Source organism: Protopterus annectens, chromosome 1.part1 (genome assembly GCF_019279795.1).
Source record: "Protopterus annectens isolate FY-2018-M chromosome 1.part1, PAN1.0, whole genome shotgun sequence".
Classification (NCBI taxonomy): domain Eukaryota; kingdom Metazoa; phylum Chordata; order Ceratodontiformes; family Protopteridae; genus Protopterus; species Protopterus annectens.
The window spans coordinates 147,546,240-147,568,214 of NC_056726.1; the positions used below are offsets into that span (position 1 = coordinate 147,546,240).

General features: G+C 44.8%; 1 protein-coding gene across 1 annotated transcript in view; it reads left to right on the forward strand.

Moving 5' to 3' along the window:
• RNF217 (ring finger protein 217) overlaps positions 1 to 21,975 on the forward strand; it is a 1,666,157-nt gene that overhangs the window by 1,450,436 nt on the left and 193,746 nt on the right. The window contains exon 5 of the mRNA XM_044073883.1: positions 7,266 to 7,337. Coding sequence (XP_043929818.1) covers positions 7,266 to 7,337 — 72 coding nt within the window. The remainder of the gene's footprint in view (positions 1 to 7,265; positions 7,338 to 21,975) is intronic.

The following is a 21,975-nucleotide window of genomic DNA, read 5'->3' on the forward strand; positions in this document are numbered from 1 at the left end:
CAAAACCAATGACTAAACCTCTTCTAGGCCAGTCGCCGGTTCGCCAGTTCTCAGTGAGGCGCTTTCGCAGCCCCTGACACCCGCTGCTTCCGACTCCCACGTGGAGACAGCTAGGCCTCTGGAAACTCAAAGTATTGGGCCTACGGAAACTAATCCCTCAGATGGGTCCAGAGCCGCTGAGCAGGCATTGGCTTCTGATGGTGTTTTCAGACCTTCACAACTTACCATTAAAACAACAGCCAAGACAAAGGTACCATTAAAGACAAAGAAACAAGTACAGCATTCTCCTGGACAGGCCTCCATGCCTAAGAAACAGATGCTTAAAATGTCCGAAGACCTCATTACTCTAATCAGGGGTTCCCATCCCCCTCCTGAGAAAAGGCCTAGGCAGGATACAGACTATGACTCCTCTGATCAGGTTTTCATTTCCTCTGATTCCTCTTCAGACCAGGGATACTCTCTACCCCCCTATGAGGACTCTGATGCTGAGGAATCTATCCCTTCAGCCTCTCCTCCTGAGGATTATTCTTTTGGGGAAACTTTACATACCATGGGGGAGCATTTCCATTGGGAAAGTCAGGATTACTCAGAATCCAAGAAAAGGCACAGGGATTTCCTTTTATTGCCTCAGCACAGGCCCCTGGCTATTCCGCCTGTACTAGATATTGTGGATGATGTGTTCTCTGAATCCAGCTTATCTCCTGACTGCTTGCCCCCTGGAGCCAAGCCAGATATGTATTATAGAGTCCCTGACTCTCGCAAGTTTCTTTACAAAAACCCTTCTGCTGATCCAGAAACTGTTTCCCAGGGTCCAAAAGGGGTTAAGGCTTCCATTGCAAAAAAGCCAGTACCCTCTGACAGAGATTCCAGAGCTTTGGATAGATGGGGGAAGAAAGTATTCACGTCTGCAACTTTAGCAGTAAGAGCTTTAAATTGGCAGTTTCACATGCTTAAGTACCAACAATATTTAATGGCTCAGTTAAAACAGAAAATGCTTGCAAGCTCAGAAGCTCCTGATTGTAAAGAAATGCAGGATTTATTGCATGCAGTTGAACAGGTGGGAAAACATACTCTGCAATGTGGTTTTGATTCTTTAGAGGCCTCTTGTAGAGCCGCAGTTACAGGTTCTGTTATTCTAAGACATGCTTGGTTAAAAGGACAGAGTTTACCTGAGCATGGTAAGGCAAAATTATTGGATGCTCCTTTACAGCATGATACCTTGTTTGGTGTTAAGGCAGAAGAGGTGTTAAAGAAAATAAAGGATAAAGCTAAATCTATGCAAGCAGTCAAGGATTTCTTACAGGTACAGCCACCTCGGTTTAGCAGAAATTGGCCAACAAAGAATTGGTCCTTTCCAGTGTCAGACAGGCCACAGAGAGGCAGATACAGATGCCCAAGAAGCAGATCTCAACCCCAAGGCTCAAACAGACAATGACAGTGGGGCACCTCAACCCCTAAAGGAGGTGAGGACGTCTCAACCTTACAGGAAACAGTCACAATGACTTTCCTCTGCATACGCCAAGCACGTCCCTTTTGGAAGCCCCCTTAGGGGGAAAACTAGCACTTTTTTTCTCAAAACTGGCAAGCAATCACCCAAGACAAATGGGTCCTGAATATTGTGTCTCAAGGTTACAGATTCCACTTTCATACTTTACCAAAGCTAAAAGGAATGCCAGATCTGCCACAAAATCAATGGGCAGAGGCACAAAAACAAATTACAGCCCTCATGGACATGAGAGCTATACAAAAAGTACCACAACAGGAACAAGGACAAGGATTTTACTCAAGACTCTTCCTGGTCCCCAGAAAGGACAAAGCCTGGAGGCCCATACTGGACCTTTCAATTCTGAATACTTACCTGGATATTCCGAAATTCAAAATGTTGGCATTACAGCAGCTTCTACCCATGCTGGGCAAGAAGGCTTGGCTTGTTACTCTGGACCTCAGAGAGGCTACCTGCATGTCCCTATCAGACAAAATTGCAGAAGATGCCTCAGATTCAAAGCTGGTACAATGCACTACCAATTCTCTGCACTGCCCTTTGGCTTATGTATTGCACCCAGGGTCTTCACAAAGTGCCTGGCACCAGTAATTGCATTTTGCAGACAAAAAGGAATTCAAATATACCTGGATGACTGCCTCATTCAAGCAGAGACAAGGGACGTTCTTCTACAGCATCTGGCATTTGTGAAAAAGTTGCTAATTTCTCTAGGGTACACAGTAAACGAAAAGAAGTCAAAACTAGTGCCCTCACAACAGATTACATTCCTGGGTGCCAGCTTAAACACAACGGCCCAGATGGCTTACCTCACGCCAGACAAACAACTTCAACTAACTCAATATTTTCAATTACTGGCAAAAAAAGTCCCATCTCCCTGCAAAAAAAATTCTGCAGGCCCAGGGATTCATGGCATCCTGCATACTACTAATACTATATGCCAGACTGCATATGAGGAAATTACAATGGTACCTAAAAAGTGTTTGGACTCAACACTCTCACAGTTTAGAAGCAGTAATTCCAATGATTCCCTGCCTACAACAGGAGTTTCGATGGTGGGCACAGGTATGTCACCTACACAAGGGTCAGCCTTTTACCCAACGCACAGCCAGGCAAACTCTAACAACAGATGCTTCGGATTACGCCTGGGAAGCACACATGGCAGGAAAATGCATTCAGGGCAAGTGGACCACAGACCAGATGCATCTTCACATCAATCAAAAAGAGATGTTGGCTGTTCAAAATGCCCTAACAGCTTTCAAGGACCTTCTACATCCAGGACAACTATTACTAAAGACAGACAACACCACAGTAATGTGGTACATAAGCAAGGGGGCACTCATTCTTATCCCCTATGCAGGCAAGCCATGACCTTGTGGAACACAGCTCTAATGTACCAAGTTCACCTGCAAGCACAATTCCTGCCAGGAAAGAAAAATACTCTGGAAGATAACCTAACCAGAAATATCATGGACCCTCATGAATGGAAATTGAATCCACAAATCTTCAGCATGATAACACAAAAATGGGGATGCCCAGACATAGATCTTTTTGCCTCCCCACTGAATTGCCAACTACAAAAATTCTGCACTAGGACTTATCACAAACAAGCATGGAAAGTGGATGCTCTTCTGTTCAGCTGGAAAAATCTAAAAGACTATGCCTTCCCTCCACTGCCTCTCCTTTCAAAGGTACTCCTAAAAGCCAGACAAGAAAAAACACAGATGATCCTGATTGCTCCAGACTGGCCACACCAGCACTGGTACCCAATCTTAAGGAACTTGGCTCAGGGCCCACCATGGATTTTGCCCCAAATTCCACACCTTCTGACTCAACAAAACAATCAGATCCTGCACGGTCAGCTCAAAACCCTAAACCTGGCTGCATGACAGATACTTTGGTCAAAAAGGCAACACCTTTCTCTAAAGCTGTTATGGATGTCATTTAGGAGGCCAGAAGGCCTACCACCAGGAAAGCTTACTCAGAAAAATGGAAGAGATTCTGCGCCTGGAACCAGGCTCAAAGCCTTGACCCTCTTGTTCCAAACATTCCTCAGATTTTACAATACTTAACTGAGATGCTGGACAGTCGCCTATCCTTCTCATCAATTAAGATCCACGCCTCTGCCATTTCAGCACATTACAGCATGGATCCTCCTTTATTCTCTCATCCCTTTCTAAAGCAGTACCTCAGAGGGGCTAAAAACATAAGACCGCCCCGGAGACCACCAACACCAACCTGGGACCTCAATTTCGTTTTGAAAAACTGACCCTACCACCTTTTGAGGCAGGCAATACAGCTGATTTAAAATTTTTATCATGGAAAACAGCTCTGCTCCTGGCAGTAACTTCAGCACGAAGAGTCTCAGAGCTACAGGCATTAATGGCAGTGGAACCTTTTATAATTTTTCATCAGGACAGGGTATCTTTAAGGACAAACCCTACCTTTATGCCAAAGGTGGTATCTAGTGTGGCTCTTAGCCAAACCATCCATTTGCCAACATTTTATCCAAACCCCCCAAAATAAAGGGGAGAAATTTCTGCATTCTTTGGACATGCACAGCTACGCTTCTACTTGGACAAAACAAAAGCTTTCAGGAAAACTGAACAACTGTTTGTAGCATATGCTGTAGGATCACAAGGCAAGGCTATCTCAAAGCAGACTATATCTAAATGGATAGGACACTGTATTCGGTACTGCTACACACAGCATGGAAAATCAGTCCCTAATAACATTAGGCCTCATTCCACCAGGGCAACAGCCACTTCAACAGCCTTTCTCAGAGGAGTACCTACCAAGGAAATTTTGGAGGCTGCAACTTGGAGTTCAGTGCACACCTTCACCAAGCATTATCACCTGCCTCTTTACTCTAAATCCAGAGCAGGATTTGCCACTGCAGTTCTGCAGGGCCTCATAGCCAATCCTAACTCTTTATAGACCAGCCACCCAACCTTAGCTTTGGGATTCAACCCAAGTGTGATGACTGCAGCAGTGTAACACGATGAACGTAGTACAGTTTTGTACCTACCATAAATGTAGATGTTCGAGTGTTCACACTGCTGCAGTCCAGGTTATCCTCCCTCCATCCCCTCTGAACTAGCTGGACTTATCTATACCTTTCTATCCTATACAACCTTTGGGGTGTATTTGCTGGTAACTGAAGGTATTGTTTTTATTTTATATGTTTATTTTTTGATTAGCAATATGTATTGCCTACCTACTTGGGGGCACCTGACATCTGGGGCAAGAAAAACTGAAGAAAATGGTGTCAGATGCATATTATATACCCCTGGCGCACTGACGTCAGGGAAGAAGCAACAGCAACCGACGCCGGACCAAGACTTTGGAACTCTGGCCGACTGCGGGTCCGCCTGACGGCAGGATAACCAAAGTGTGATGACTGCAGCAGTGTGAACACTCGAACATCTACATTTATGGTAGGTACAAAACTGTACTTTCTTCATGTTTTACTGTTGCAGTCATCACATTTGGGGTATCTCTGCCAGGGTAGCCCTCAGTCGGCCCTAATACCAGAGGCTCAGTATTTCTGCGTCGGTTGCTGTCGCTTCAGGACTAATGTCAGGTCATCAGTAGTATAAAGTAAGGCAGCTGACGCCATTACATCAGTCTTTCTTGCCTAGGAGCCCAAAGCAGAAGCAGTTTGCATGAGTGCTGGTTGGACTCTACCTGAGTTTTCGTTTTCCGAATTGAAGTTAAAGTCTTCTAAAGCTAAGTACCCCATTGGGGATCCTTTTTTCTTGCTCTAACCAATGTCAGAAAAAGTTAACAATTGTCTCGCCTGTGGAAAGCAAATACCACACCGAGACTTTCATTCTTACTGCGCCACTTGCTTAGGCCCAGACCATGACATCCCCCGGCTGTCGCTTTTGTACTTTGTTCAACGCCAGAACTGTACGTCGTTGGGCCCTTTTTGTAGCTAGATATTTTTGCTCTCAGTCCTCGATTTCCGATATGGCTTCAGTAAGCCATCCAACAGCAGATCTTCCAAAAAAAAAAAGGGTGTCCACTGTGGCTCTCAACCAATCCATTCATTTGCCCACCTTTTTCCCTAACCCACAAAACAATGGGGAAAAATACTGCATTCTGTAGATGTGCACAGACAGCTCAGATTCTGTCTAGACAGGACTAAATCATTCAGAAAGACTGATCAGTTGTTAGTCAGCTTTGCTGCAGGAGCAGATGGCAAAGCCATATCCAAACAAACCATTTCCAAATGGATAGCACACTGCATCCATTTCTGCTACAAGCAACACGGGAAACCTCCCCCTATGGGGGTCACGACTCACTCTTCCAGGGCAACCTCCACTTCTACAGCTTTCCTCAGAGGAGTCCTCACCAGGGACATCATGGAGGCTGCAGCATGGACATCTGTTCATACCTTCACCAAGCATTACCACCTGCCTATGTTCTCCAAATCCAGGGCAGGTTTTGCCACTTCAGTCTTGCAGGGCATTCTAGCCAGCCCCCAGTCTTCTTGACTGCCTCCACCCTTTTCTTCAGCTTTGGGAATCAACCCAAATGTGATGACTGCAACAGTGAAACACGAAGAACATAGTACAGTTGTGTACACTTACCATAAATGTAGATGTTCGAGTGTATGCACTTTTGCATTCCAGGTTTCCCTCCCTCCATCCCCCTTTCTCTCTCTCTTTCCCTCTGTCTCTCTCTCTCTCATTACAAGGAAGTTTTTGGTATTTATTTTCTACCATATCCTGGCTCCCACTTGGGGGCTCCTGACAGGGCAAGAAAAACTGATGTAATGGCATTGGCTGCCTTACTTTATACTACTGACGACCTGACGTCAGTCCTGAAGCGACAGCAACCGACACAGAAATACTAAGCCTCTGGTATTCGGGCTGACCGAGGGATACCCTGGCAGGGATAACCCAAGTGTGATGACTGCAACAGTGAATACACTTGAACATCTACATTTATGGTAAGTGTACACAACTGTACTTTCCCAGTTTCCTCTTTCTTCCCCATCAGACCTCCAAAATTTGCTGTCTACCTCTGGAAAATTATTTGGAGTCTAATCTGGGTATAAAAACACATATATAGTGACTTCCAAACAAAGATGCTAAATTTTCTAGACTTTGTTGCATATTTGGGAGATATACATATATCCCCCCCATTGTTTCTTTGTGAATTGTTTATGTGTGATGGAATTCTTGGGACTGGTATGCACAGTTTCAGTGTCTTTTCTCTCTCTCTCTTCTTCAATGCAGTCTGACCCATGGAGTTGGTATAGGTAAATTAGGAACGTGTGACACTTAGCCAGCAAAAAAAAAAAAAACAAAAATTGTTTTGAACTGTCCTGTTGCATTGTTTATTAATGGACACCTTTTGAGATTGCAGGAATGAGCACTTTCTATAGGAGGGATTGTTTTGCGATCTTTCTTAAGGGAAGCAAAGAAGAACAGTTTATGCATACCAAGAATAATAAGTGGCCTTGGGGTTATAAATGCCAACAATAATATGCATTTAATTATACTATAAATGTGAGTGATACAGCAATGAATGCATATCAGCCTAGAACAAAACAAATCTTGGCATTCATTTTAATTTGAAGAAAAACATATAGTGACAGTGCTGTCTAGAGACAAATGTGTTGTGCTGGTGTTTCACTGTCATGGTCACTGTGTGTGTATCTGTTTATTACTCTGTCTCTCCACCCACTCACCCAAGTGAAGATTTCTCTTGAGCACTTCTGCTACTTACTAATGATTATTTTCTGTCTTATTTTCAGCTGGGAAATTACTGATTGCTCCGCTCTTGCTCATTGTGGTGCTGGCACTAGGAGCTGTAGCATTTGTTATAGGTAAGAAACCTTCTTTGTTACTAAAGCTGATATGTGTATATAGAATGAGGGTGCCCTCTTTTTTTGTGATCCTTCGTGTCTCTCATGTTACATCAAAAGGAAAAATAAGTGTATTGAGGTTTCATGTGTACTAGAAATAGTAAGTAATGCTTTTGGTATTTATAGTGAAGCAGGTCATGTTGTTTGTAGTTTACTCATTTATTCCCTGGTTTGTTATTGTAATAAAAATTGTTTCCTGAGCAAAAATGCACATTTGCCAGAATCTACTGGTACAAAGAACTGCTCTTATAATCTATATAGCATACTATTGCTTTGGACAGAAATGGCAAATGAATATACTGAGATGTGAAAAGTAAGGAAATCTGACAAATTCTTTCATCCTATTTCATTCAGTCCGTCTGATCCGATTTATAGGAAATTAGCTGCTCGTCAGATCTGATTCAGCCATTCTGCTAGTGCTTCTTGCCTCACCTGCCTTCATAAACAAACTCCCATTATTCCCCTGTTCTGACTCTAAAGCTAAGGGCTTAGTATTTTTGTTCTTTCAATTTACAGTAGAGAGTCGATTATCTGAATTAATTGGGACCTAGGGTAGTTTTTTTCAGATAATCAAACATATAATGGAAAAAGATAAAAAAAACTTCTAAAATCTTGTTTTTTCCTGCATGCAGGGAACACACTTTTCAACCATTCATGGATTACAGTGGACAATAAAGAATATTTTTCACACACGAGCAGGCTACAAATTCAAAAAACACGCAGAAGCAAACGTGTAATGTTTACATATTCAGACTGTAGATTTTTCCTACCCGAAAACTTTGGAAGGCTGCATTCGGGTAATTGACGTTTCGGTAATCTATTCTCTACTGTGTAATGGCCTCATTGTATAATGGCCTCATCTCTTCTTTTTCTTAACCCTTTTTAGGTCATTTATAACCTTTTCTATAGTCTTGGCTTTCTCTAAGATTTAAAAGTGTTTTTCTCAGCTCCTTCATTGCGTTAGACAGGAGTCTTAACATCTTCAAGGTATTCTTTCACAATCTTTGTATCACCTTTTAACTTTACATTTTCACTTCTCATTTCTGTATATTTTGGATAATTTTAAGAAGTATTCATAGCTTTGCAGTTGAAAATACCTGAGTTTTTTTGGCATTTATTTTTGCCCTTCTAGGCTGTCCCATGGAAAAGGGTTCAAGAAGTTCAACCATTGTGGCCACAGAATCACCCCAGGACATCTTGATCTTGGTGCAGTTTGACTGGGACCAGCTTATCTGCAGATTTTGCCATATGCAAGGTCTTTAGTCCTCGCTTCTTTGCTGAATCATAAAACCAACTCATTCTTAAGGGTCTCTTTCCTCCAAAAATCCTGTCTGGTAATGCAGATAAGCCTGAAAATTTTAAGCAAAAGGATAGAGAGAAGGAAAAATAATCAGAGAAGAGAAAAAAAGTAAAACAGAACAATAAAAAAGCAGGACCTTCATTGCCACCGAAGATTCCTAGAACAAGAAACAACACACTCACTTTTGACACTGGTACTGGTGAAAGCAATTTCTCTTCCAGCTCTGACACCTTCGTTGCCAATAATAGTACAGGAAAGGTCACTGAAAATGACACTCATTAGACACTTGTCAGAGAAGGCACTGTCTTGCTTTTTGGACTCCTGCCCTCTGTTGTCGTCGTCTTCTCCCCTTCAGTCTACCAGGTCCTTCAGGAGTGCATCAGATGGTGACTGGTGTTGAACGTTGAGGACTTTGCTGAAGGCTCACATTGAGATGGGTGTTATCAAATTCTCCCTCGGTCTGTTGGGATGATTGGGTTGGCCTAATGTCTCGTATACTCGTCATCAGTGGCTTTGAAGGTAAGATATCACCTGGAGCTTGTGGTGTTTGGCACCAACTGGTGCTTCCACCTCAGAAAAGATGTCTACTTATGCGACTCATTCAACACCAAGGTGTTCGAAATTGATGTTGTGTCTGACCCAGGTGCTTAACAATGAGTCTTCGGCATCATACTTGTCATAAATTGTATGCTGCTGTGCTTATTGATGGATTCTTCTGCATTTATCACTGTCTTGGAACCATCTGGGTCCCTTGTTTTGACACATGTTCATCATATTGATCACTGCTGTAGTAGCCTTAGCTATATGGCTTATATCCTGCCAAGGATGAAACAGCCAGCTAGCTTCCAAAACTTCAGGGACCCTTCCACACTCCCAAACTGTCAGGCAGTTCAAGCTGAGCTGCCGAACTGAGCTGATTAAAACACAAATTTGGACACAAAGCCCTTCAGAACTTTACTGCCAATGAAGAGTACACTCCTCTGAGGCTTTCAGTGATCAACATTTGGCTTGTGTTTTCCTTTACTGAGAAAATATGTTCCCTTTGGGGGAAAAAGTTACATTTTCTTAATTTTGTTGTGGTTTTATTACTTTCCTCTTCAGGAAAGTTATTTTAAAGGTAGGAGTGTTGTGTCTTAACAGACTGCTTTGAGACTGCAATATGCTTTTAAACAGAGTGCTCACTTTTTCTGTCAATTTAAAAGTGGTGTAGAGTAAATGAAAACATTGTTTGTGTGGAAATTGTGTTTATTTTACCTTTGTGGGTCTGGTGTAGTGTTTTAAAGTGCTTTTCACTTGTTTTCTGTCAAAGTAACTTTTGTGGACTGGTAGTGCTTACTGGCAATTGCTGCTTGTCTTCCTTGGGAAAGAGGAACCATTTTTGGCTTGACCATAGAACAGACTTCTGGTCCCATGGTCAATCCTTCTTCCAGACACAAAAAGAACAAAATAAGAAAACAGCCTTTGACACCACAGCACGCTAGCAATTTGCCTCAGCCACAGCTGGGTGACTCTGCTGTGGCCATTAGACCATTCTTCATTTACCCAGGATCCCTCTGATGTAGCACCTACAGCCATTGTGAACTTCATGCTTGCCACGTCCTCTGTGGCTGTTGGGGTTCCCTCACTGGAGTGAGAGCTTCTACATATTTAATCTGAGTTGTCTGGAGAGCCACCTTTGTAAGTTTTGGCAGCAGGAACAGGGAACGTTTTCATGCTGTGTCAGAATGCTGTGCTTATCCCTGGGGAAGCTGCATCTGCCACTAGTAACACAGTTCATCCCATTTATCCTGTCAAAAAGAAACAGAAAACCAAGCTTGTATCTGGTCCTCCTCAGTTTTCTTTGGATAGGAGTAGTTTACAGGGTTAAGCTCAGGGTTTAAATCAGGCTAATGATCCTTCTTGTAAAGTAGTTTCTGGTAAAAGAAAGAGGGATTCCTCTTTTCCTGAAGAGATTCAAGACTCTGAATCTGAACAGGAAGATGCAGGGATGGTTATAGGATTTTTCCCCTCAGATTTATGATTTAGTCACAGAGGAGAGCTCATTTTCTGATTTTCCCTGTGAGGGTTTCTCTTTCTCAAAGACAGTTGCTAGAATGTGCCAGTGTTTTCATTTGGAGAACACTGAGGTTTCGCAGCCCCTCAGAAAATGCAGTAAGGTGTTACAGAAGGATTTTTCCAGAACCTACTCCCAGTTCCCCTGTTCTGCCTGCTTTAGGATGTGTGTGATATTGTCTGCATTTTTCCTGATAGTCAGACAGCTGCCCATAGGAAGGCAGATAGGATATAGAGAGTTCCTGATTCTTTCAAATTTTAATATGGTATTCTCAAACCTGACCTAATGCTATAGCTTTCGTTGAGCCCATTGCCGCTAAGCACTTAGTTAATTCCAATCCTAGTCGTTCTGATTAGGATGGGGAGCATTATTGATAGGCACGGGGAAAAAAGGTATACATCTGAAGTTGTTGTTTTCATTTGCTCTTCAAAGTGTGGAAACTCAGATCCGGCACGGATCTAACTCTGCTGCATTTTCTAGCATCAGATCCGAACTCCAAGCTCTTCCCCTATCCATAATGCACTGGTCTCCCTCCTCTTCCCAGATCTCGTTTGCTGTGCTTATAGTTAACATCGTGGTCTGTTGCTCCAGATTCATGGTGAGTAGTTTATTGGAATTTTTTGGTCTATTTCTCCTCTTTTCTGTGTCTTCTCCTTGTTTCTTGTTCCTACTGCATCCCTACCCTTGTGCACAGGCATCAGTCATCTTAACCTGTTAAAAAAAAAAAAAAAGGCCCTCTCTCTCCCTTTCTTTCGCTTTCTTCTAACGCGTGTGTGTGCGTGTGTGTGTGTGTGTGTGTGTGTGTGTGTGTGTGTGTGTGTGTGTGTGTGTGTGTGCGTGCGTGCGTATGTGTGTGTGTGTTTGTGTGTGTGTGTGTTACCTTCCATTACCATGGCTGAGACCTCCAAGTCAGGGTTCTGGATATCCATAGGGTGTGGACAGAAGCTGCCCCCTTCTTCTGGCCAGACTCTGTGGGTGGTTTGCTTTGGGGTTCCCCATTTGGATACCTCCTACTCCAGCTGCGTGAGATTCAACCCCTTTGCATTAATCGACAGGAGGAACAAGTTGATCCTCAGGGGCCTCCTTCCTCCACCTTCCTTGGCGGCCCCTGCTTCAGCTTCCACCTCTACTGCTGCTTCCTCTGCCCCGGCCTCTGGGACTCAACCTCCCGCTTTAATGTCTGGGGATGGGGAGAAGCATAAACACAAGCACCAGGACAGGCCCAGAAAGTGGTCCCCTGACCATTCTTCTTTGGCCAAACTTCCAACTAAATCTCGCCTGGCTGCCAGCCTGGGCTCTCCTCGGCTCCATTTGCCATGCTGTTCCCCGAAGCAGGAGGTTTCTTGAGGCTCATTCCCTTTATCAGCGTTTTCCTGGCGCCTCTGCAGGCCAGTTTCTGTGGCTTCCACCTCCCGGTCCACCCACAGCCTTTCTGAAGCTGAGGTGGACAGGATGATGTGGAAATTCATCTGGACCCAGATGGGAGTCTTGCCTGCCCCATCCCCCCTTCGAGGCTGGGGGCATGCAGTCCACCTTTATGCCCATTAATCCTTCTCAGATCCGACCCCCGGTTTTGGAGTTCTTGGGTCCGAGGCTCTTTGGCGTCGAGGGGTTGGTGCCAATGGAACCTAGTACCTCAGCACTGACCATTGCCCTGAGCGGCTCGGCTCCGACTAGCTCGGATCTGTAGCCTTGGAGCTGGATCCAAGGGGCTGGTGTTGGCTCCGCAGCTTTTGGAGTCAGCCTTTTCACTCAGAGTCTCGGCACCAAGAGGCTCGGGTCCGGCTCCTCCATCGATGCAGAGTGTTACGGATCGGATGTCTGCCCCACCTTCTGGGATTCGTTCGCCTTCTGCTTTTGAAGTGGTGGAGAGGGTCCTCTCGGTTCCATCTAGACCCTTGACACTATCGTCCTCGGAGTCTGTCCTGGCTCCCTCTTTTTCTGGTCTGGATTCCGCCATCCTGCCCACTCAGGGACAGCCTGCTGCCTCTACACCCCAGAGAGTTCCCCCATGGCAACATCCAGATGTTTCCAAGTCCTCCCCAGAGAGCCCCCCCTGAGGAGCCTACTCGGAAACATATGTGTAAAAGGCACTTGCACTCCCCACTGGAGTCTCTCATAGAAGACATCGATTTAAAGGAAGGAGAGGGTTCCCCTTGGTCACCCCCGGAAGATGTCTTCTTTTGAGATATCATGAAAATCCTTCACCAGTGTGCGGGGGGTGGAATGTCCAAAAACGCAACCCAGATGAATCAGTGTTTCTGGAGGCATTTAGCACAGGCCCCTTTACCTCCTGGGTGTCCTCTCCCGTGGATCCACTGGTAGATTTAGTGACATCTTGGGCATGGAAGGAGCCTGACACAGTGGACCCCATTCCAAAGTGCACAGACAGGGTTTTGAGTGCACCATCGGACAAGCCCCACTGGTCCAAGGGGTCCCAGGTTGATTCCATGGTGGTGGCGATGGCCACCAAGAAAGAGCTCTCTCAGCAGAGCTCTACTGTCCATCCTCCGGACCATTTTGGAAAGTAGGTCTACGCTTCAGCCACATTCGCGGTACATACTCTGAACTATATGGCACATATGATCAGACTTCAGTGAGACCTGGTCAGGGAGGTAGGTGAGTCTGTCTCGCGTCCATGTCGGTAGAGGAGCAGAAGTTGTTCTCCTGTATGGCCACCCTCACTTCTGTTTCCACCACCTCTATGTGGTTCCTGTCCCACGCTACCGAAGGCTCCACTAAAGCAGCCGGTACAGGCGTTGCCATCAGGCGTCATACCTGGCTCCGGCTTTGTACATTCTTGGAGCCCTTCAAGGCGTCTTTCACCAGTGCCCAGTATGATGGTTCCACTTTTTTTGGAAAGACTGTACAAGACATGTTGGTCCAGAGCGAGAAATACAGGAAGACCTTGTCTGTTATTGGGATCTGCTTCTCAACCCCTCAATGATCCTTTTCCCGGAATCAGCTAGGGATGAAGAAGATGTGGTTCTGGAAGTCTCAGGGCTTTCTCCATGAAGCTCAGGAATTGCCCTCCCCCTGAGGCAGAGGGGGATATGACAGACAGAGGGTGTCTGAGGCACCAGGGGTCTCAGGATTCATTCTTGGACAGACCTGCACAGCAGCTCTGAAGGGTTGCCCGACTGCTCGTCTCTGGAAGCAGTCGGGGGCTATCTCTGGCTACACCAAACCGCCTGGGAGTCAATTACAGACGATTGTTGGGTGTTGCAAATCATATCCAGTGGAAACTCAATCCCTTCATTCACAGGCCAACCTTGCCCAAACACCTCCCAGACATTCCACCCACGCAAAAGGAGGAAGCAGCACAGGAAATTTCCAAGTTGCTCGAAAAGCAAGTCATCCAGACAGTCCCCTCAGACCAGTCCAGATTAGGCAGCTATTCCAGGTTTTTTTTTTAGTACCAAAGAAAATGGGGGACTTAAGACCCATTCTGGATCTTTCAACCCTAAACCTGTCAGTTGCCAAGACAAAATTTCTATTCTGCCCTTCCTGCAGAAGAACGACTGGATGTGCTCGGTGGTCCTCCAGAATGCATACTATCATGTCAAAATGGACAGGTGCTCTCGGAGGTCCCTTTGCTTTCACCTGAGTGCCAATCCTTACCAGTCCAGAGCTCTACCCTTTGGTCTCACCACCACCCCCAAAGTGTTTACTAAAGTGATGGCAGTGGTAGTGGCTCACCTGCGGCTGCATGGGTTCCAAGTCTTCCCCTACCTGGACGACTGGCTCCTCTCTGCCCCAACCAGGCATTGCCTCTTCCAAGCCAGGGATTTCCTTCTTCAAACCGCCCATCAGTTAGACATAACCATAAATCTCAACAAGTCCCTATTGGATCCGATTCTGACTATAGACTTTATTGGAGCTCAGTCAGAGCAAGATTTTTCTGACCCCAGACCAGCTTCAGTCCCTTAGACATCATGTATTGTACATTGTTCAGACCCAATATCTCCCTTGCAGAATCTTTCGGGTGTTGGGTTCCATGGTGGCCATGATAACCCTCATCCCCACAGCTTGTCTGCATTTGAGGGTTCTCCAATGGATCTTATCAGTCCAGTGGTCATTGCTAGATCTACCATTGTCTCATCCAGTTCATATGTCTCAAGCCTGCAGGGATTCTGTACTCTGGTGGCTTCAATCCCCATATCTCCTTCTGGGTCATCCCTTTATCCTCCCGGCCCTGATGACCACAGACGCCTCCCTTCTCGGGTGGGGGGGGGGGCACTGCATGGGAAGGCCAGTCCAAGGCATGTGGTCTTCCCTGGTGATGAAACTGCATATCAACATCCTGGAGATGAGGGCAGTGCTCTTGACATTGCAAGCTCTTCATGTCCATCTTCCCCTAAGAACGATTGCTATCCAGATAGGCAACATGTCTGTAGTCTGGTACATCAACAGACAAGAGGAAACCAGATCTTACCCCCTTTGTTGCAAAGCCATGAGATTGTGGGAGTGGGTAATCTCCACCGGCCACTTTCTGGTGGCAACGCACATTCCGGGAGGTCCAACAGTTTGGCAGACAGGGTCAGCAGATCTCCTTACGAGTGGTCTCTGAATCCTTCAGTAGCAGAACAGATCTTCGTAAAGTGGGGTTGGCCTTGCTGCGATCTCTTCGCCTCTCCTTCCAGTGCGAAGTGCAGTAAGTATTTCGCTCTGAACCCCCCCTCCGGCAGAGTCCCCCTGAGACACTCTGATTCATGCTTGGCCCTCCGGTCTTCTCTGTGCTTATCCTCCACTTCCCCTGATCCCAACGTTCATTCAGAAAGCCAAAGTTCATTCAGAAAGATCAACAGCTGTGGAGTTTAGTGATCCTCATTGCCCCCTTCTAGCCTCGCCAAGTATGGTTCCCCTCTCTGTGGTCTCATGTACTATGTCTTCCTTGGACTTTAGATCTGGTGCTGGATCTGATCTCACATACTTTAGGGATCCCACACCCAGATCTAATCAGTCTGAAGCTCACAGCTTGGCTGCTCCAGTTCCAGTAATAGCTAGGACTTCCGAGCTGTCTTCTCCGGTTAAGAAGATTTTGGTAGCAGCTCATAAATCATCCACTAGGAAAGTTTACTCCAGTAAGTGAAAATGTTTTTCAATGTGGGTGTCCCAACATGATTTGGATCCTTTCACTGCTCCAGTTCCTGCTATCTGGAATTTTTGGCAGATATTTTTCATCAAGGTGCCAGCCTTTCCATAGTTAAGGTACAGCTGGGCAGCTCTCTCCAGTTTTCACATAGGAGACAAGTCCGCTTCCCTAGCTTCTTCCAAGCTTTGTAAAGCCTTTTTGAAAGGTACCTTTATACTTCAGCCCCCAATCAAGCACCCTACGCCCCCTTGGGATTTTACTTTAGTTCTACAAGCCTAGGTTTCTTCCCCCTTTGAACCTGCAGCTACAATGGATTTGCAATTTCTGTCTTGGAAGACAGCTTTTCTGGTCGATATTACCTCGGCCAAAAGAGTGTTGGAGATTCAGGTCTTATCTGTTAAGCCTCTTTATATGATGTTTCATAAAGATAGGGTATCCTTATGCACGAACCCTTCCTTTCTCCCAAAAGTGGCTTCGGAGTCTAACTTTAATCAGGTTATCAATCTTTCTGTTTTCTTCCTCAAATTTCAGAATAAGTGAGAATTGCACTTCTTTGATGTTCATAGGCAGTTGCACTTTTATCTGCATAGAACAAAGTCCTTCCGCAAGTTGGATCAACCTTTTGTTTCCTTTTCTAAGACTTTCTTAGGGAAACTTATGTCAAAGGTGACTATTGCTCATTGGATCTCTCAGTGCATAATTCGGGCTTCGGGCGTATACAGCCAAAGGTTTATCTCCACCAGGTCAAATTAAGATGCATTCTACTAGGTCTATGGCTACTTCAGTGGCCTTTTGGTCTAGGGCTTCCTTGAATCATATTTGTTCTGCGGATACTTGGGCATCTTCACACATGTTCATTTCCCACTATAAGTTGAATCTTCTGTCCAGAGGCAGGGCATCCTTTGGCTCCTTCCTTGAGGACCTCTCAGGGTCTTGTGGTAGCTGGGGACTCTGTCCCACAGGCTGAAGAACAAATGAAAACAACTTCAGGTAAAGAAGCTATGTACTCACTGTAACGTTCCATCCGAGTTGTTGCTTTTCATTTGTCTTCAGACATTCCTTCCTCCCCCTGCCTTTTACAGGCTGTGTAGTGCACTGGGTGGATAAGACATAGCTCTTACTTTTGGCAAGCCTTTGTCTTTCCTATAGTGTTTTCAGGGTACTATTATCAAGGTGTTAGCCTCTTGGCTAGCTCAGGGTGTTATGGTCAGCAGCAAACTTGAACTGAGGGGAGGAGGGAGACGGGGGCATTATGGGTAGGGGAGGAGCTTGGAGTTCTTTTCTGATGCTAGAAAATGCGTCCGAGTCAGATCCATGCCAGGTCCGGGTTCCCACAGGTTGAAGACAAATGCAAAGCAAAAACTCAGATGGAACAGTATAGTGAGTACATAACATATTTTTCCGCAACTTTGATGTTCAGAATTTTGAATTGTCAGGCTCATATGTTAGTTTGTTGTGACAAATTGTGAAAGAAAGAGGAAAGTTTTATCTGCGGTTTCTTCTTGTGAGGAAAAATCTGCTTTAAATAACTTCTTCTGTTGCACAGGTCACTACCAGTTGTTTACAGTATATGTATGACTCTTGCTGATACTTATTCCGGGGCTGTGGCCATTGAGACTGTTTTGAGGAGGTTTACATGGCTGCATTCTCAGAACCTCCAAGATGATGTTAAAAGTGAGATTTTAAATTCTCCCTTGGATAGAGATTTAGTGTTTGGCCCTTCTCCTGCAGAGATAATCAAAAAAGTGTGATGAAAGGGGTAAGCTGATCAAGGGAATCTCTAAGATTTTTCAGCCCTTCTTTTCCTAATTCTCTAAGGGATTTTCTATCTCCTCATCCACTTTTGGCAAAAACCAGTATAAACCTTCCCAAAAGAATACAGGTAACAGACATTTCATAAAAAATGGCAAGGGGGGTCCAAAAAGAAATCTTGATTCTTGAACCTTCTAAAACCAAGGGCAATCCAAGAAATCTGAATGACTATTCAAGAGTGGCCCCTTTTTTTCAGGATGTCTGCATCTCCATTTTTTCTTTGGCAGCAGATAGTTTCAGACAAGTGGGTTCTGAAAATCATTCATTAAGGTTACAGGTGGCAGTGGGAGGAAGTTCCTTCTTTCCATGGGGTTATCGTCATCCTCCATGTCATACTTTCTCTTGCTACCACTGGTTCTTCATCACATGCTGGCCCAAGGAGTGATAGAACCAGTTCCTCCTTCCCACGTGGGAAAGGGTTTTTATTCAAGGATTTTCCTAATGATAGAGAAACATGCAAATGACCCTTGTGAACATCAGGTGTTTCAGCTAATTGATGATTCTGAACGCCCATGACTTGTTTCGCCGTTTTAATGGACAATTTCAGGCCAATAAAGCCAAACCCCACTAGCTGTGGATATGCATATTTTGGCCTTATGACCTCATCAGCACAGCACAAGCAGAGTGTTTGAGTAAGCATAAGAAACACAGGACTGTTATACACAGCTGATGTCCATTATCATTAGGGTCACTGCAAAAATATCCCAAACAACATTATCATTAGGGTCACTGCAAAAATATCCCAAACAACACACTAAAACAATAAGTGAGAAGGTCACTGAAAAACCAATCAGTAAAAACAAAATGAAAACTCTAGCAAAGCTAGAACTTCCACTGAGTGACCTCCCAAACCTCTTGTATCAGAGGCACATGGGATATATGCAAATGATCCTTATGAACATCAGGTGTTTCAGCTTATTGGTGATTCTGAATGCCCATGACTTGTTTTGTCGTTTTAATGGAACATTTCAGGCCAATAAAGCCAAACCCCACTAGCTGTGGATATGCATATTTCAGCCTTGTTATGACCTCGTCAGCACAGCACAAGGAGAGTGTTTGACGTAAGCATAAGAAGCACAGGGCTGTTATACAAGAGGTTTGCGAGGTCACTCAGTGGAAGTTCTAGCTTTGCTAGAGTTTTCATTTTGTTTTTACTGATTGGTTTTTCAGTGACCTTCTCACTTATTGTTTTCATGCCAGAGAAAGAAAATTCTTGGAGACCAGTTCCAGATGTCTACTCAAATTTAGAATGATGTCACTTCACAACCTGTTACTTTCAAGTTTCCTGGCAACCCTAAACTTAAAGGATGCTTATCATCACTTTCCTATTCACCCAGAATTCAGACATTTCTTAAGGTTTTGTGTGTCTGGATCACATTATCAGTTATTTGCCTTAGTCTCTGGACTATCCACTGCACCAAGAGTGTTCACAAAGTGTTTAGTTCATTGCAAGCTACAGGATGTCCACATGTTTTCCATTTCAATTACTTGTTTATCCTTGCAGGTCCTTTTTCACAGAATCAGGAATCTTTCTTTTTCTGTCAGTTGAGAGGAGCTCTTATACAAGCTGGGATTCCAAATGAATGTAAAGAAAAAGTCTCTCGACTCTTTTACACAGGACTGTGTTTCTGGGATGTGAACTATACATCACAGTTCAAAGAGATTTCACCCACAGGAAAAATCTTTATATAGATCTGTTTCTAAGGTTTTCCGGTCAGACCAGTCACTGTGAAGAAATACCTCATGATTTGAGGTCTCATTGCGTCTATGATTCTCATGGTACCCCTGGCAGTACTCCACATGAGAAAGATACAGTGGTATCTGAAATCTCTTTAGTCCCAGCATCAACTCGTCAACTAATAATGTAATCCAGACACACACAACCTTTATATTTTCTAATCTCAGTGTTGTGGTTTGCAGATGACTGCAAACTGGGAGCCATTACTGAATCCCCAAATGATGTGGATACTCTACAAAAGGGCCTTACAGAAACAGATGCTTGGTGCCAGAGCCATGGGCTCAAGCTCAATGCCAAGAAATGTATTGTTATCCCCTTTGGGAAAAAAACATGTATCCATGAATTACCATATAGGTGGCAGTACACTAAACACAGAAAGTGTGATAAGAGACTTAGGGACACAGGTGGACAGTGGTCTCACCTTCGATAACCACATCGCCACAACAGTCAGGAAATCCTTCTATGTGGCACACCTCATCACGAAGGGCTTTTCATTCAGAAAAAAGGAGGTCATTATCCCACTGTACTCATCCCTCATTAGACCCATTATAGAATACAATGCCCCATTTGGTATGTACCTCTCAAGACATTTGCAACAACTGGAAAGGCCTCAGAAATACCTCACTAAAAGAATCACAGGCCTAAAGCAGATGCCCTACGCTGACCACCTTAAAAAACTCCAGCTATACTCTGTCACATATCGTCTACTCAGAGGCGATCTCTGCTTAACATACAAGGCCATGTCAAACCCAGAGCTGTTGGACATGCTACACTTAAAGAAATCCCAATCCCTCAGAGCTACACACTCCAGGGATCTAAACCTTGTCATCACAATAAACAAAACATGCTGGAGGGGTAGGTTCCTGACTCAGAGACTCCCCAGACTCTGGAATAGATTGCCCATACATGTCAAGCAAGTGCCTCTTTGGACCTCTTCAAGAGGAACCTTGACGATTGGATGGGAGAAAGGAAATTCACCCCAGGGATCACGTCAGTCACCCTGCTAGACAGGGGTCCAGGAAAGTAAATAATGTGGGAAGAAATAGTCAGGGAATTGTTATGGCTAGGCTTGTATAGGCCCTAGGGCTGATAGCCTAGTACCAACCTATGAACCTATGAACTTGTCAACTAATAATGTAATCCAGACACACATAACCTTTATATTTTCTAATCTCAGTGTTGTGGTTTGTCAGATGAGAAATCGGTTGGTAGAAACAGCAGGTATCTTTAAATCCAGGACTCCCCTTCTCCCTCCCTGGTCCAAAGCTGTCAGTCACCACAGATGCATCAGGCTTTCCTTTGGGAGCAGATTCAAGAGTGATAAAAGTGCAGGGGGGTGTGGGACACCAAGGACAGACACAAGCACATAAATATCAAGGAGATACTTGCCATTATCATGGCAGTCAACTCTCTGAACCATCGTTGGATGTTCATCGTGTTTCACTGTTGCAGTCATTACACTTGGGTTGTCCTGCTGGCAGGCTACCCGCAGTCAGCCAGAGTTCCAAAGTCTAGGTCCGGCGTCGGTTGCTGTCGCCTCTTCCCTGACGTCGGTGCACCAGGGGTATAAAAGATGCAACCAACGCCATTTTCTTCAGTCTTTCTTGCAGCGCGGCGCCCGAAGCAAAAGCAGTTCGCAAGTGCTGGCCGGCCGACTCCTGAGATTTTCGAAATCGAGTTTCAGAACCGAAGTCTTCAATAAAGCTAAGTACCCCATTGGGGAAACCTTTTCTTGTTCCAGACTGATGTCAGTAAAAGTTAATAATTGTATTTCTTGTGGGAAACAAATACCTCATAAACTTTCACTCTTATTGTATTCCTTGCCTAGGCCCTGACCACAGCGTTACTAGTTGTCGGTTTTGTGCTAGATTCAACAAACGCACTATTAAACATTGGTTTGATTTTGCTTTACATTATTTTGGCTGAAGGATTAACTACATAATGCCGTCGGAACAACCGACGACTGAAATTTATAAAAAACGCAAAGACAAAGAAAAGGACAGGCATCCAAGATCCAAAACTTACGACAAAGCCTCTTCTAGGCCAGTCGCCGGTTTGCCGGTTCTCAGTGAGGTGCTTTCGCAGCACCTGACACCCGCTACCTCAGAGCCACAGGCCGTATCCGACAGCCATGTGGAGACACCGAGGCCTGTGGAAACTCAAGGTATTGGGCCTGCGGAAACTATTCCCTCAGATGGGTCCGGAGCCACTGAGCAGGCATCGGCTTCTGAGGGTGTTTTCAGACCTTCACAGCTTACTATTACGTCCACTACAGCAGCCAAGGCAAAGTCAAAAACACCATTAAACACAAGGAAACAAGTAGAGCATTCTCCTGAACAGTCATCCATGCCAAAGAAACAGATGCTTAAAATGTCCGAAGACCTAATTACTTTAATCAGGGGTTCCCGTCCCCCTCCTGACAAAAGGCCTAGGCAAGACACTGACTATGATTCCTCTGACCAGGTTTCTGTTTCCTCTGATTCCTCTTCTGATCAGGGATATTCTCTCCCTCCCTATGAGGACTCTGATGCAGAAGAGTCTATACCTTCAGCCTCTCCGCCTGAGGATTATTCTTTTGGGGAAACCCTGCACACCATGAGG